We start from the raw sequence: 18,785 nt of genomic DNA on the forward strand, positions 1-18,785 counted from the left end.
CCAAGGATTGCTACATGTAACTACTTGGTGTACCAACGTAAATGGATATTTTAAATTTTATGTTCATCATTTGCGTTTTTTTGGTTCGAACTTACAGTGTGGCCGAAAAAACAATTTGTTTTTGTGACGAAATGTTTAACTAGGGGTTATATTTTAGAATATTTGTATTTTTATTAAACTTTGTATATGAAGCAAAGCTACTTTTTCCCCGTTAGGATATATGCGCATACTACAACAAATTGGAAAGAAGTCCTTCAACAGAAGCAACAAGGTCCACTTCCACGACCTGGGCCTCTCGGGGAATGACAGTGACACGTATGGTCCTACTAAGGACATATACGTCAAAGAGACAACAACATGAAAGATCAGACGCCTCAAGACCATCATAGAGATGCTTGGACATACAAATGTACGTACACGTGAATTCCACAACTGTCATTTACAAAATGTACATCTACATGTAGTATCATACCTATATACTAGAATAATTTCAATTTCATACATAATGGATTTATGAAAATCACCAACATCACGGAAGATAAAAAAAAATACTGGAACATGACTGATCACTGACTCGTGGAATTCTCCCTTCTTAATTTAAGGTTGCGTACGATTACAGCTTGCTATCCAGTAAGTAACCGGATAACAGTATGATACCCGTGAAACCCATGCTTGCCGCAAGTGGCGGCTAACGGGATCGGGTGGTCAGCACTACAAGCACCCAGGCCACAATTCGCTTTCTGATCCGTTCCATGGGACGATGATGCAAGCCAGTTACCTCTAATGGTGGCCATTCAAGATATTGAGAACAGATGACCTTCACCTTGAAATATTAACGTTCTCTGTGTGCCATATGGAATCTGAGCCAATTACAATGATATATGTCAATTTTGAACAATCGATTACAATCTGTTGATCATTTATATGATAAATAAACTACTAGTATACATCTTAAATCGCTTTTGTGGGATTTATTTGTGCAGAAAAAAAAAATCCTGCACAACTTATAAACCTTATCACACGATAATTTTCTGCATTTAAACGGTCCCCCTTATTTTTATTTATGAAGCATATAAACCTTTTGAACCAAACGGCAGGGTGTATCAATTATCCACAACAATATAATAACTCGGCTTTATTTGCTTGTTTCGAAACTCCCTAAATGTATTCGTTTTTTGAGATACAGAAATCAGATATGCTTATCTGAATGCTTCGTTTACGTGTATCGAGAATTTAGAAAACTCGCCGCTAATTGGGTAAACAGAACGTTCATCTGACGCAACCTCATGATTTGTCAAATAATTCACAGGAATTATCCACGGATTACAGAAATTGAACACGTGCATATAATATCCAATATATTGCCGATCATCGATATTCCTACCTTTGTAAATAGTATATAACGACTAGCTGCGTTAATAAGTGAGTCAGTGGGACACCAGGGAAGCGTTGAGTACACTGCGCAACAAGCACACTGAAGCTGCAGGCTGTAACAGGCTCACGCAGGTACAATCATTATGGCCGTCGGAACGAAGACTGTGGTCATAGTCCTTGTTGGTGGCGCCTTGCTTGCTGCCGTAATTCTATATAGTGCTCAGGATAGGATTGGAGAAACAGGAAATACCATCATGCAGATGATTTCAAGTAAAGGTAACAAACATATCCACATCATACATGCAATTGTGGACATCAAGAAATCACGATAACAGAAACAAGGCTAACTTCTATCAGAAGATAACACGCGAGCGACATTTGAGGTCAGTGTGACCGTTATAAAAGCAATTTTTTCCCGTTTACCAGATAATATTGGCTGTACGATATCAGTATTTATATAATCGTTAAGTTAAAAACAGATAATTATGTTATGTCTGGAATACCGGAAATGTAGTTCTTATAGTTGCTATATGGTTAAAATATGTTACACCTCACATTTGTCTTGTTAGGAGCCTGTGCTACAAGGATACCTTGCTATCTGGATACACCAAGTGTAAATTTGCGCAATCTATTGACGTGGTTACCCTTCTTCGCGGGTGCAGTGTCACTGAGACTCAGTTGGACATTCGAGTATATTATTGTATAACTCTAAGATGTAAAGACATGAAATTAATCCAAATACAAGGTTTAAGAATGCTTAGATTTATATGTAGTTTCACTTTCTAACGGTATTATTTGACTTACTTTGCCTATTTCCTTTAGATTGTAACGTAATTAATAGCAACTTTAGGTTAAGCCGGGCGGTATTTACACTTTTAGCTGTCCCGGTAAGGAAAGTATACAAGATACCATGTGGATCTTACGACTAGAAAAAAGCGTTATGTGACTTTTATTTTTTATAAGTATCAGAAAGTGGTGTAGTGATATAGTTTTAGTTATTGTCTAGGTATAATACAGAAGTAACATGTTATTGTTTTCTGTTTTGCAATAGTAAAGTTAATTTGCTCTCACATTATTTGTCTTTGTAAACGTATCCGTCAAACCAGGGTGATGTAGCCGAAATATATGTTTTAGCTATGTCATGATCAGTTAAAATATGATCTAGTGGTTACTTAACCTTTCTCGCAGAATTCGAGAGGCTTATACGCTTGGTTTTGCGAAACAATATTGAAATGGCTGGCACAGACAAAATGGAAAATATGCTTCTAACAGTGAAAGTATTGACGCTATGATGTACTGAGGTAACAGCCTACATACATCTCTTCAGCTGCGATATTATTTTCACAAAATCGATGGAGGGTGTTCAGCTTGATGATTAAAAGTTTGCAAACTGATAACAAAATCGACTTCGTCACAAGGCATGATTCCATTTGCAGTTGTTAAGTGAACAATTAATTATTTATCGAAAACTGCATTTGCGCGGTTTAACAACACTATGGGTGCAGCTTTCCCCTTTAATAAAGGCAAATGAAATTGGACATATTGATTTTCATGACTAAATAATAGATGACATTGATCGCTCTTGTTCAGGGAATTCATACGTTATATCGAGCTTTATCAGTCTGGATGTTATCTAGATTATTTATAAGGCTGTTATACTTGACCCCTGTCGGTTTCTGGATTTCTTCCTTACCACGCTTTCCGTGTGAATAATTTACTCAGACGTTCTTTACAGGTAATAATCTTGTGCCGCACACGACCATATTATGTATTCACGGAAGATACCTGTAGTGTATTGTTACAATAAGAATGATTCTATTTTAGATTAGTTTTGATCATATTTGCAATAAGCATACTGTATTAATTTGACATATGTGATATTATTCTTAATTGGGGTCAGACTGACCTATGAATGTTGTTCATGTGTATAATTATCAGCCTAGTATGATTACCTTGGTTTTTGTTTTCTTTTTTAAACATATTTTATTGACACAAAAAGGTCAAATGGATTTGACGAATGTTGTCCAACTTTCAATATACAAATCGACACAGCAGAGTACTATTGTTAATATTGAACATACAAGGAAAATATAAGGTGCAAATACATATACAGCGCAGTCCCTCCGTGGAAATAGTAACACAAACAATATTCATTAATCATAGACTATTGTTGTCAGCAATACTGTATCATAGTCATCTGCAGAGGTTATAAATGGGAAAACAACATATGTGAAATACGAAATTTCAATGATTATATATTGCAGTGAACCCAAATATTTAATGTGTTTTCTTTTAAACGATACGGGAGTATATTTGCTCTTTTATCACCAGCTACGAATAAACGAGGCGATTAAAGTATATCTAGTTGAAGTGCCTACATTCAAAACATGAACGTTTTGAAGAAGGCCTGCACTCGCGAGAAAGGTTATGATTGTCAATGAAATTGACTGGGTTTATAATAACACAAACTGCTTGAGCGCATTCATTTATGCGGGCAGTTGCTCCCGATGCTTGGGCATGTAATTTGTGCTGGTTAAGGTTGATGCTCAACCACAGGTTTCATTGTTATAGTTATAGTGGTAGTTAGTATTAACATGAGAACCCCCTGACGCCTAAGAAACTAGTCTTGTATGCATATGCTATGGTATAATGTAATTCTAATAAATAGTTTGTCAGTTATCATGTGTTTGTTAAATTTATTATAAATTTGATTTCTTTCAGCCGCTTAATTTTCAAAAATATACATGTAACTGACATTGTTGATTTTCTCAGTTCATCTTCACTTGCTTAACCTTGCCCATTCAATTATGAAGTACCCGGAGCATGTGCTTATTATATGTTGTTGACAAGACCAGTGGCACTATAATGTACTTAATGCCAAAATCGTAATGAACACCGTTGGGGGGAAAGCGATTGACAGTTGTGAAATTGTCCATACGTTTAAATTTGAACCATTGACGTATTCACCAAGTCTTACTGAGCCAGTTTATCAGCCCGATAATGATTGTTTGTAAAGTGAACATTGTGTCCGTTGCGTTGTGGTGCTAGGATACCTGGTGTCGATTTGATATTTCCTCCTGTTGTTGACTGAGAAAACATTGCATATCAACGTTGATAAACAACATTAATTCATCTCTATCAATGCAATACAGGCTGTCTAAGTGCACGTGGTATGGCAGATAAAGCTTAGAGAACTACCCACAGAATGGCAGGTCGGTGGTTCAATCACATGTGTTCGTCATACCAAAGGACGTTAAAAAATAGTACTTGATGTTACCCTGCCAGACACTCGGCATTAAGAGGATAAAACAAGTACTAGTCCGTATAATGCATCTGAATGTGGTATCCATGTTCAACGGGGGCGGTCGGGTAGCCTAGTGGTTAAAGCAGTGTCGAACATAAAACATTATTCATTCAGTAGATAGTGTCACACAGCGTGTTTGCTGAGTAGAATTAAGGACGTTTATTCACAAGAACGTAACCGAACACTGTATCGTTTATAATAGGTATACATAAACTGGTAAAGCTGGAATATTACTGAGTGCGGCGTAAAACAACAAACCAACTACCCAACGTAAACTGGCAACAGAAAAACATTCATGAAATATACAATATTATATGATATCGGTCTACGTTTTGCATCTTGTTTACAAACAAACAATTGCTTAATTTGATTATTACTGGAAACACCCGAACTACTGTTTTTTCGCGCTTGGACAGATGTTTTTCTTATGGTTTTTTTGTAGAAAGAAGATAAATATAATCAGGCACAGGGTAGCTTGACAGATAGCGTTCTGGTATAAACATGTTTCTTAGATCACATTAACAAGGAGATACAAAAGTAAGATGAATTTTATTTTCTAAGGCAGAAAGACATAATGGGCATAACCTCTTGGATTTTTCAGTGGACAGATTTTGAAACACACACGTTTTTGAAAGTTTAAAATGACAGAAGGCGTTTGAGTGGCAGCAGCACAAGGTATCAAGCTCTATAATAGACAGACAGACAGATTGTTTATTTGAGTCTCACCTCACAAAAATATTTGAACAAACACATATAACAGTACATACAAGTGAGCCACCCGTTAAGGTTTACGAGAGACTTAAAATATATCACTGTTTATATAGCATAAATATATTAGTGTAAAAGAAGCCTGATACCTGATCTAACTTTGGAGAAGGCAGAGCGTCAAGCGCGAGTCATATGCAAACTTTCATAACTTTCACACCTATAGACATCTTTAAATATTCTATACATGTACGTACGTAATTTATTACCATACAAACACATACATAACATGTCAGCGCACTCACTAATATCCCGACATGAGTCACTGTCAAATGTCTTGTAGCAGGCCTATGTCCGTTCTTGAATCCCGAAACGTGTTGGAAACTGGTTGGGATACTGTTTTTTCAGATAGGTATCCCATCCGCACTTGCCAATTAGGTAAGACGCAAGTCAGGCCGTGAAAGGCCTTGAATTACCATTGTGCCGCTCGAACGATGAAATCTGTCATATTCAAGTTTATACAAATCCGTTTACCTCAGGTGACATGTGGCCACGGCCGCATGTGACATTTTACTTAAGTTTCAATCAGTTGTCGCCACTGACAATCACTACACATGAACTTACAACAATCGATAATGCCATATTACATTTGGTTTTGTTTGTTTAACACCGAACTCTGCAATATTTCATCTATGCGATGGCTATTTGTAAATAATCCAGTCTGGACCAGGTAATCCATTGATTAACATCATCCTGAGCATCAATCTACGCATTTGGGATACGACGACATGCATCAATCAAGTGGGCGAGACTGACCACCCGATCCCGTTGGTCTCCTCTACCGACAGCCATGGGTTGGTGAAGACCAATTCTAACACAGACCTTCACATGCACAGGAAGCCACATATCAAGGGTGTTGATTAAAATAAATAAATGTTCACACTAAACCTCACGAACACAAACTGTCATTTGCTTCTAATAGCTCTCAATAATTGAATTTGTATCTTCTGACTTTAGCAAATGATTGGATGTACTGTGTTATTGATAGTATTTTAACACATTTAAAGCGCTATCTATCAAACATTTTGACACAGTGCGGAGGATATGACAGTATCAGATCATACATGTACTGTATGGTTGTCGCATTAACAGTAAGCCATTGTTGCCATTTAAATTAAAGTGTTCGGTACATTCTTGTCATCTTTTATTCATGTCATCAAAACCGAAATAACACAACTGTTTCCAAAACACCACTGAGGCTACTGCATAAAGAGAGTGTTTCCAGAATGCCTTTTATCTCATGATCATTTACCATATTTACCTATTTAAAATGTCATGTGAACATTTGACTTGTCTTTGCATGTGTTTGTGACGGGTTCCACCAGTGGTACAGAATACGCTATTCATTTCGCGGACATCCTGCATTGTCATTATTTCGTAGTGACTCATTGAAACATGCTTTTGATATAGTCGAAATCGCACTACGACTTTTAGCAGAGAGTTCTTATGATTATGGAAAGGGTTATCTGCATTAGAAATAAAGCAATAATGTAAAGCTAAGGATATAGGATGCGGAATTGGCGGAATGTAAGAGGCACGACGGCGGAATTAACACTGTACATCAGTACATATGATCAGTGACGTACAAAATATGAACAAGGGACAGTAACTCATAAATATTGTTAGTACACCGACGATAACTACATGGACGGCTTTTATGTTTTTGATTCTTTGGTTTGTTTATCAGTTGTTTATATGCAAAATGTGAAAAGTATACATTCGTACTTATTGTTGATGATATCCTTACAAAAACATCCCCTGTAAACGAGCATTTATTTGCATTGATTAGAAATGTGTTTCATCAAGGTTTTCATAATTTTGATGTTAAAATGAAGGGACTTTGTTTTGGAGTATATACTATTTAAAGTAAGCATATTTAGTAACATCTATTCCAGCGAAAGACAATCAGATGCACCCTAATGATGACAAGGAATTTTTAAAGATTACGGAGTGGTGGCAGGCTTCTTCCATCTTGAAGTGGTAGGTAAAGGGCGAAATATTTCGTTGCACCTGAACCTATAGTCGTATAGTCCTCTGTGGAAGGACTGCAAATTCGTGAACTTCTGAATTGAGAATGTTAACAGGTAATTGGTGCTTCTAATTCATTTGATGAACACCAATGTCGGTTGATATATCATGTTAAATTCCATCCTTACTAAGCCACGACGAAGTTAAAAGATAGCATCCCTTTAGAGTGTTTAGAGGCCGAAAATGAAAACAAACGAAAACAAATAAATATTTCGTTTGCCAATGAAATATCTCGGAATCAATTGCGATTTATTTATATATTTTCAAGATATATTTCACTTTCGTGCCTTGCTGTGCATACTGTATATTCGTTCTCCGTGCCATGTTGTTGTATTATGATCAATGTGACGTTAAGTATTAACTCGCCCACTTATGATTACTTGCTCCACTAATACGAGTCGTTGGACCTATTCGTTAAGTGCGGAATCGTCAGTTGAAGGAGAAACATTGTGGAGGCTTTACTATGTTACTGATGTGCATGGAGGCATTACTATGTTACTGATGTGCGTTGAGGCATTATTATGTTACTGATGTGCATGGAGGCATTACTATGTAACTGATGTTCGTGGAGACATTACTATGTAATTGATGCGTGTGGAGGCATTATTATGTTACTGATGTGCATGGAGACATTACTATCTAACCGATGTGGGTGGAGGCATTACTATGTAACTGGTTTGCGTGGAGGCATTACTTTGTTACTGATGTGCATGGAGGCATAACTATGTAACTGATGTTCGTGGAGGCATTACTATGTTACTGATGTGCATGGAGGCATTACTATGTCACTGATGTGTGTGGAGACATTATAATGTAATTGATGCGTGTGGAGGCATTACTATGTTGCTGATGTGCATGGAGGCATTACTATGTTACTGATGTTCGTGGAGGCATTGCTATGTTACTGATGTGCGTGGAGGCATTATAATGTCACTGAAGTGCGTGGAGACATTACTATGTAATTGATGCGTGTGGAGGCATATCTATGTTACTGAGGTGCTTGGAGGCATTACTATGTAACTGATCTGCGTGCAGGCATTACTATGTTACTGATGTGCGTGGAGGCATTACTATGTTACTGATGTGCGTGGAGGCATTCCTATGTTACTGATGTGCGTGGAGGCATTACTATGTTACTGAAATGTGTGGGAACAATAATTAGCATATTTTCTGCTTTACACAGGGACTGGGAGAAACCCCCGGAGTACACGTGCAGTAAGATTGAGAAGAGGGGCAACTGGTACATATGTAACGACACAACTTTTGAGGTCAAGCCGCCATGTCTTGTCTATTCCTTTGGGTCAGTAGAAGGAAGAGATACATTTTAATCTTTTACGAAACAAGATAAAGAAACAACATAAACCATAAGTGTAATGGGGGCCGTCGGGTAGCCCATTTGTTAAAGCGATCGCTCGTCACGCCGAAGACCCGGGTTCGATTCCCAACATGGGTACAATATGTGAAGCCCCTTTCTGGTGTCCCCCGCCCTGATATTGCTGGACTATTGATAAAAGCGGCGTTAAATCAAACTCACTTACTCACTCAAGTACAATGTATTTGGCGAGTGCTACTTGTTCGCCGAATCACGCTTTGGTTAGGCTATTGTATTTGTTTTGCATCTGTATCCTCGGTCCATATATCCTTGATTAATATGCAAATATGTGCCTTAACATTTCCATGCACGGTGGTTCGATCACCGGCTGTGTCATACCTAAAGACATAGGATGGTATTAGGTGTTACCTGCCTGGTGCTCGACATTAAGGGGATGATCAATGACTGCTCGGCTCGGAGAGGTATGCTGTTGTCTGGGTGGTGTATCAATGTTAAACTGCGTCATGTTATCTCGGTGGGCGAACACTATAAAACCGACATTAGTCCACACACACCACACCAAACTACAGTATCATTGCTACGCCATCAAATAAGCTTATGTATTAACATGGTAATTGATGTGTATTATAAATCATTATAGGATTTGGACTGACTGGTCGTTTGATGATGCAATGGGAGCTATTGGCTGTGAAGTTCATTCTTTTGACCCAAGGTAAGAATAATTGAATAATACGCAGGGAAACCCTTTTACATCGAATAAGCGGTTGTATGTTGCATTATCTGCAGAATGAGTGATTTGGATGCAAATATATATCAACATCGTTTTCCAACGACTTGAATTTCATTTCGAAATGATTGAAATTTGGTCAACGATCGCGAGACTTACTGCATGCACTTCACATTCTAGAATAAGTACAAATGTTAAAATCCATATTAGTTTGACTTATTGAACGTGGAAGGGAAGGTTAGGGAAGTCTAATCAAAAACTTGTTGAAGAAGTTGAAGACATAGTAAAACATTATCCTTGAACGTGGTCTCGGTTCCTCTGTTTCAACATTATGAACCTACAATAAACCTTATGACCTATATTAACCTTTAAAAGGTTTATGTGTGGTCTAGGCTGATTCTTATACCTAATACATTGTCGGGGATTTAGGTTGGGACCGCACACCTTAAAACAACCAAGAAAAACATCTATTAGTGGACAGTCCTTATTCAGTGTATCTAATCAGTCTTTAAATACCATAATAAAACATAAGAAAATTAATATATTCAGAGAATTATGAATACACATTTACAGCAAAAATCTTACTGGCAATGTATCATACAAATTGAACGAAAATTTCATTTTTAAACAATGAAGCGAAGACACTTTACATTTGGTTAAAAATAAAACACAAGTCAATTGAGGACAATGTATTGTAAATATATAAGATAACTCTTCAGTAAGACACCTACTACATGTGTTACCAATTACTAAAATAATCTTACATGATCTTTGATATTTATGTAGACTTTATTTTAATTCAACCTGGCAGATGACAACTTTTAATATATAATGTGAATCTGCTGGTTGCATAACATGGCCACATCTTTTATATCTAACCTATCGTTAATTACCAAAAGTCATATGCCGAGCGGCATGTCGTGGAATGGGTACAATGTATACATAAATAGAACTAAACAATACTGAGAATTTAGCAATAAACCAGCAACTGAATAAACAACAAGTGTTACGTGCGCTCACGGGTTTTGCGGGAATAGTATAATTACCTCGCTCAATAAGTACATTGTTTAAACATTAATTTCCATCAAGGAAAGTTTGAGTCATATGAAGTGAACACACATTAATTAGTTTAAGATACATTCATTTACATACACTTTGATTGAAAAAATGAAAGAACATATAAAATTGACAACAGGTGCACAAGAATTACTTTGCTTCCACGAGCCCGATTATTTGTAACTTTAATTTTGCTGAACTTATAAATGTCTAAACGCTATTTTATTATATTTAGTTCTCTTTTAACACACACTATCTTGTTAGATTATTTGAGTGCTACATGGTCTAACCTAACTATAATAATAAATTCACTGGTGTACTACGAGGACTGGCTGAAAAGTTCTAAGCCTAAGTGGGATATCTCAATCGGATTGAAACAAACTTTTGCCACCAACGAGTACAATCATTTAATGAATCATAGACATGAGAACTGCAACTGTAGTGTTATTATTGTCTTTGTACCAGACCATCTTGTGAACCAACCCATTGAAATCACCAGAAATAGACAAAACTGGCTATATGGCAGTCATCAAGTACCTGCAACTGAAAGATACTGAACTCCAACACAGATACATGCTGACATGGTCTCCACTTTAGGGGATGATGCCCCTTCCTTTTCAACTGTAAAGAAGTGGGCTGCGGAAGTCAAGCGTGGCAGAGAGAGCCTTGACGATGACCCGCGTCCAGGAAGGCCTTCAACAGCAACCATTCCGGAAAACATTATCCGGGTGCATGACATGGTGATGGCTGATCGACGATTGACCACTCGACTTATTGCCAGCGTTGTGGGTATCTCTCGTGAGAGGGTTGAGCACATTATCACCAACGAGTTGGGAATGACAAAAGTTTCTGCAAGATGGGTGCCAAAGGTCTTGACAGCGGATCAGAAACGTGTCAGATTCCTGACGTCCAGTGACAATTTATGCCGTTTTGAAGCAGATCCCGATGATTTTTTGGCCCGATTTGTAGCCATGGATGAGACCTGGATTCATCACTTTCAACCAGAAACCAAAATTCAGTCTAAACAATGGAAGCATCCGGAATCACCCCCCCCCCCCCCCCCCCCCCCCCCAAAAGCCAAGTCGGTTCCTTTGGCTGGAAAGGTGATGGCTTCAGTCTTTTGGGATTTCAAGGGTATTCTGCTGATTGACTATCTTGAAAGGCCAGACTATCAATCGAAGATATTATGCTGGCCTGCTGAGACAGTTGCGTGAAGCTATCAAAGCTAAGCGACGGTGAATGCTCATTAAAGGAGTCCTGTTCCACCAAGACAATGCTCCTGTTCACAAATCGGTGGTTGCCATGTCAGCGATACTTGATTGTGGCTTCGAACTCATTCACTACCCCCCTTATTCACCCGATTTGCCCCCGCCAGACTTCCACCTGTTTCTCAAAATGAAAAAGGAACTAGCCGGTCGCCATTTTCCTGGCAATGATGACGTCATTTCCGCTGTGAATGACTTTTTAAGGGTGGCTGAAGAAGATTTCTACTTGACCGGCATCCAGGCCTTGCAGCATCGCTGGCAAAAGTGTGTAAACCTGGAAGGAGACTATGTGGAGAAATAAATGAAAACCATCGACTTGGTACGGGTCTTTCACAGTTAGGCTTAGAACTTTTCAGCCAGCCCTCGGAAATCAATAAATCCTAATTCAAAATTGGGAATATATTCACAGCAACTAACAACACCTAAGAACAACCAAGAGAAGCATCTTCTAACGTCTTTACTGTCGGTGTATCTCATGATATGATCGCATGTTCAATTATCACATATTTAAACAATGTTGCTAATTTAACGTGCTGACTATCTGACTTCTCTCTCCGGACATGTTGTCTTAACGATTAGCACATAAGGCTTATCAAGTATTTGTTTAGTATTGGAAAGAAGTCCTTCAACAGAAGCAACAACGTCCACTTCCATGACCTGGGCCTCTCGGGGAATGACAGGGACACGTATGTTCCTACTAAGGACATATACGTCAAAGAGACAACCACATGGAAGATCAGACGCCTCAAGACTATCATGGAGATGCTTGGACATACAAATGTACGTACACGTAAAAACTCCAATTGTCATTTTTAAAATAATAGACTTTAATGGTCTAGGGAAGATAACTGTAATTTAGGAAGAGGAAATGCATGTAGGTGCCAGGAATATATGCAGATTGAGGCTGATAAATGTGAGTAATGGAAATGGTTTGCTCACATTTCAGAGTATTTTTAGGTAGACTGTTAGGAAGATGGAGAATGTTTGTTGATTTGATATCTAAAACAAGACAGGGTATGTACAGGGTATTATTGGCAGATACCCATCTGTAGAATATTGACGTGAATACATACACCAACATATGTTGTTATTAAAATTTCATTTTTAATAGTATTACTTTCGTGAGCAAAAGTGTATCTAATTTACAAACAAACCCTTTAAATGTCAGCAGTCTGTTACCAAATCTTATTTTTTACATTTTAAATTGAAATTTTATTTCAGGGAATACATGTACATGTACAAAATAGATATATAACACTATCACCGTTTCAGGGAATACATGTACATGTACAATATATATATAAAACACTATCACCGTTTCAGGGAATACATGTAGATGTACAATATATATATAAAACATCATCACCGTTTCAGGGAATACATGTACATGTACAATATATATGAAATAGTATCACCGTTCCAGGGAATACATGTACATGTACAATATATATAAAACATTATCACCGTTTCAGGGAATACATGTACATGTACAATATACATAAAACATTATTACCGTTTCAGGGAATACATGTAGATGTACAATATACATAAAACATTATCACCGTTTCAGGGAATACATGTACATGTACAATATACATAAAACATTATCACCGTTTCAGGGAATACATGTAGATGTACAATATATATAAAACATTATCACCGTTTCAGGGAATACATGTACATGTACAATATACATAAAACATTATCACCGTTTCAGGGAATACATGTACATGTACAATATATATATAAAACATCATCACCGTTTCAGGGAATACATGTACATGTACAATATACATAAAACATTATCACCGTTTCAGGGAATACATGTACATGTACATGTACAATATATATAAAACATTATCACCGTTTCAGGGAATACATGTACATGTACAATATATATAAAACATTATCACCGTTTCAGGGAATACATGTAGATGTACAATATACATAAAACATTATCACCGTTTCAGGGAATACATGTACATGTACAATATATAAAAAACATTATCACCGTTTCAGGGAATACATGTACATGTACAATATACATAAAACAATATCACCGTTTCAGGGAATACATGTACATGTACTATATATAAAAAACATTATCACCGTTTCAGGGAATACATGTACATGTACAATATATAAAAAACATTATCACCGTTTCAGGGAATACATGTACATGTACAATATATAAAAAACATTATCACCGTTTCAGGGAATACATGTACATGTACAATATATATAAAACATTATCACCGTTTCAGGGAATACATGGATAATATATATAAAACATTATCACCGTTTCAGGGAATACATGGATAATATATATAAATCATTATCACCGTTTCAGGGAATATGTCTAATCCCTAAGAAGGGCGAGATAGGATAAGGGATTTCTTTGGCAATACTGGAAATGTCAAATTTTATATTAACGGATCCTTTTTAACAAAGACATGGACATGTAGACATCAAGACTGGAGCTGATCAAATATTACTCGGCATAAAGGAAAGTTGACGATTAAAAAGATGAAGTTATCTCTTATAATACAGTCTTGTGGAGAGGTTTGTGTCACTTTGAATGTTTACGCATAGGTGTTAATATGAAACGGATGTGGGTGTTTCACTTCTCTCTTTTATTGCTAGTTCAGGTGGGTAAATCAGTGGAAGGGAATTGGTGTTTTGGACAAATTTGCTTGTTTTCATTTGGCCAATTTGAGCAAACATTTCTATTCATATACATAAGAAACAGACCAGCAAGAAGGGAGCCTACTTCTTGCTTAAATGTCATATATCAGTTATACAATTCTAATGTCGTGCCGTCAGATATGGAGATGCAGGCATGATGTAAGACGTATAGGCTAAAACACGCTACCGAGGTTTTGGTAGAAAATGTAAAACCGCGAGCGGGGGAAAAGACCGAGGGCTTTTCCCGGGCTCAGGGTTTTACATTTTCTACCAAAACCAAGGAGGCGTGTCTTATCCAATTTATGAACCGTCTAAATGCAAGAAATACCAGAAACATAAGAAAACATTGACATACCTTATAGTGAAACAATACCGTGTGTCGCGGTATGAAAGGAATTCGCTCAAAGCGTGCGAGAGGGAAAAGACACGTGCAACATGGATTAGCTGGAGTCATGACATGCTAAACTGAACAACTTCTCATCACCTCCTGGTAGCTCAGTGGGAAAACAGTGGGTTACAAAAATTTAACACGATATGTAAGGTTGCAGGTTAGATTCACGTCAAGGGATTTTCATGTTAAACTGCGGCATGTATCTCAGTGGGCTAGCACTATATAACCGGCATTATAGCACACTCAAGCAAGAGTATAAGGGCGCAACACGTACATGTTCACACACATGCGTCGCTATATAAGTGCAATAACCTTGACCACGACGTTAATACACATTTCACGTCTACGTGACGGAAGGTGAGCTTCAACAATCAGTGATACAGAACACTGAATTAAAGTATGCCCCAAATATGATAACATTGTGATATGAACGTCTTCTGCTTATTTTTTTAGTAAACACCTGGTGTCATCACTGCTTGCAATGATGCATTAATAAATTTATATTTTTCACCACGATTTTGCCTTTCAGTGAAATCTGCTTCGGTAGATAATCGAGACTGATTAGTCTCTAACGTTGACCTTATATGTTATCCATTTCAGAGACACCTTGATGTTCTGAAAATTGACATTGAAACAAGTGAATGGCCGGCAGTGAAGGACATGGCGGCATCTGTAATGTTCTCCAAAGTCAAACAGTTTGCTGTTGAGTGGCATCTGTTTCCAACATATCCAAGCAGATCGGAATACGTTGGCATTTATACAGGTGTCATGGCCATGAAGAAGCAAGGATTACGAACATTTAGAGCCGATTTTCACAATAGAAATTATGCAGAAAAGACGTTCCGTTTCCAGGCAGATGTCAACTACGTTAATACATTATATAAAGGCATGTAACACTGTACTGTATTTGAATGTCACATCCCTTTCTCATATGCATATGTTTTAGCTACAGCTTACTGAATTCGCTATCAGGAGTATTAGTTCAAACGTTCCTGTTATAGAGTACATTTGATGAAATAATATCAAATAATACCCCCCCCAACACACACACACACACGTGCATGCACGTCGTTATATAAGTGCAATGATCTTGGACGCGACGTTAAAACCAATGTCGCCTCACCCCATAAACTGACTATATATTCAGAACTTAATAAATGACACAGCTATGTTGAATAGCAATCGCATTGAAATCTTTTTAGAGATATTTGTACTTTTGAGATACAATTTCATCAAAATGAAACGTGTACATTATTATCTGTTAAATCTGTAAGACCCTTATCACATACCTAGCTTTGCCTTGTTGACAAACTCCCTGATGTCCATTGGCCGGGAGTCGGAGGAGGCTTTGACTTGGGCTGGCACCATTCGGAAATCTATTTATGAGGCAACGTCAAATTGCTGGTAACGTGTCGCTAAGCTGAACACGATATTCGAGTTTTATTTCACCAAGCATACAGCAGCGGACATGTGCAGATACGAGTATGCCCATTTCTTCTTATCTATCATAATGTTAGGTCTTTGAAAGGCATCTAGAAGAGATTCACATAAGGAAGAGAATATATGGATGTCAACTTCTTTATTAGGAATAAAAGAAGTGCTAGTCGAAATGCATTGTGGGTCAATTACCCAAGGCACTGTGGGTAGTATTGTTTGATAGATTAATATGTTAGTGATAAAGCATAATGTTAATGGGCCATATTAATTGCGGTGCTTGCTTGACACGTGGTAGTTACGCTGAACCTGTGGACTGTGGTAAGATAGCCTCAGAGAGCATGGTAATGAAAATATACACACGGTGGAGACCTGTGCAAACACTAAGTTGAAAGCCAGCATGGTGCACGGAAAGTAACTGTGGCTTGAAGATTTATGGATGTTAAAAAACGGAGATAGCCTATACGTGCCGGAAGGAGGACTGATTGTCGCTGACCCTGGGGCTAAGTAACACGCCGGGTACTTAAAGATTTCTTTCTTCTTCTTTTTTTGGGGGGGTGGGGGGAGAATGTTTTGAGGCCCAGGAGAATGAATGTTAATACTGACTGAATGTCCCCCCTTCTCTCCATTTAATTGAGGTAGGACCTTTTCAGCTGGTATGAATAACTAAAACATGGTCAGTAACTGAATAAACGTCCTGTTGTGTATGTAGCTCTTGTCCGATGGCTAACTGCTGCCTACCACAACGTATTAAGACTTAGTCCCAGAGTACTTGCTTGATTCGTGGACAGGGATGTCGTTCCTTGTCTGCATGCGGTGCCAGCTTCCTGAATCTGTCGACCTGCAACCGAGAGAGAGTGTGTGCAATACACTTATTCGCTCCAGGTAGGTGTTGGGCAAGTATAACGAAGTTATGTGTAGCAGCACACCAGGTTAGTCTACGCGTGAGTTTCATAATCTTAGTACATTTGGAAAGTCCTTTCTGTATAATGTCAACTGTGGAAAGTTTGTCACAATGAAATAGATTGCGTTTGCACGTCCATTCAAGCTCCCATAAGATGGCTGCTACCACAATGGTGTACAATTCAAGGAATGACATAGACAGGCCTGTGGTGTGAGTTAAAGGGAGATCAGAGGGCCAAGTTTCAGCAAACCATCGTGTTCCGTAGATACACCCGAACCCTGCTGCTGATGAGTCAGTGTACAACTGTAGGTGGGCTTGACTGGTAGTATGACGATCAAGGAAGAAGGATACGCCATTCCAGTTAGAAGGAAATAGTTTCCACATTTCTAAGTCTTTCTTACATCCCTTGCTAACCTTTCTTCTTGCTTTATTTCCCTTCAGCAACCCCAAGGTAGCTCACTCTGAACACCCTGAATCACCCCTAAAAGTCGCGCCGGGCGGGGCCAGCGGGTAATACAAAAAATGGATTGCAGAATAATAAAACGAGACCCGCATAGCTAGGCAGATCTCAAATCTCAAATCTATGTGTCTATTTGTGTGTGACTTGTATATTCGCATCATAATACATGTATTTGCAACAGTAGGTACAATTAATCTAAATTTATTATTTTATGTACAGTGTACTCTTATTAATTGTTAAATGTACTTTGTAGGGAGATGTATTTAAATAGGTTTAACCTGTTCACCAATCACATTCCTCTTTTGGAAAATAAATATTGTTTAAATCATGTGTTAATAACTGTTAAAACTTCTAAAGTTACTAAAAATAATTTACATCTATAGAATCGTGTTATATCTACCTATATACGACTTTATAGTGTCTCGGATTGCGGTAGTTAAAGAAAACACGGTGCTAAAAGTGAAGCGCTTTCACCCTACATTCTCAACATAGTCTCTAACAGAAGTGTTTGTCTGGAGTTCGGACCGACTTGGTCTGGGCTATCAAAAGCAATTTTAAAGTGACAGATGTGTCATCAAATGTCTGTCCGTTCCTTTCCTTCTCCTGAGTTCATGAACTGCTAGTGACGCATTAATCATAGGGAGAAAAGGGAGACTGGCGCAATGGCAGTCCCAACAAGATTGATTCCAATCGTCAGTCTAACCAAATCGTATATTTCAAACTAAAAGTTAATTGTTACCTAAATAACATAGAGACAACGTTTCAGTTGCACACAAGACACTGATAGCAAATCTAGACCTGGACGTACAATAGGAACCACACCAATGGACATAGTTCTTTTTTAAAGAGTACCCGCTGAAATTATCGCCACGAACAATGATTGAATAATCGTATTACAATGCCATCAAATATGTATATTTTGTAACATAAATTTAAAATGTCAACGCTTATCCGGCAAAATAGATTCCATAAGGCAAATAGCGGTGAAAATTATATGAATGGATCACTGAAAATCAGTAAAGACACCAGCAAGTTCTGCTCTACCGTTAGCGACCACCA

General features: G+C 37.8%; 1 protein-coding gene across 1 annotated transcript; it reads left to right on the forward strand.

The window, feature by feature from the left end:
- The first annotated feature begins 1,427 nt into the window (after positions 1 to 1,427).
- Positions 1,428 to 17,051, forward strand: LOC124142423 (probable methyltransferase-like protein 24). Its single transcript, XM_046510885.2, has 6 exons — positions 1,428 to 1,650; positions 7,339 to 7,423; positions 8,655 to 8,771; positions 9,445 to 9,516; positions 12,461 to 12,632; positions 15,529 to 17,051. Exons 1-6 carry the CDS (start codon positions 1,518 to 1,520, stop codon positions 15,820 to 15,822), a joined length of 873 nt encoding a protein of 290 aa, XP_046366841.2. The 5' UTR covers positions 1,428 to 1,517; the 3' UTR covers positions 15,823 to 17,051.
- Positions 17,052 to 18,785: the final 1,734 nt, after the last annotated feature.

This window comes from Haliotis rufescens, unplaced genomic scaffold, assembly GCF_023055435.1.
Source record: "Haliotis rufescens isolate VD_foot unplaced genomic scaffold, xgHalRufe1.0.p SCAF_1, whole genome shotgun sequence".
NCBI lineage: Eukaryota > Metazoa > Mollusca > Gastropoda > Lepetellida > Haliotidae > Haliotis > Haliotis rufescens.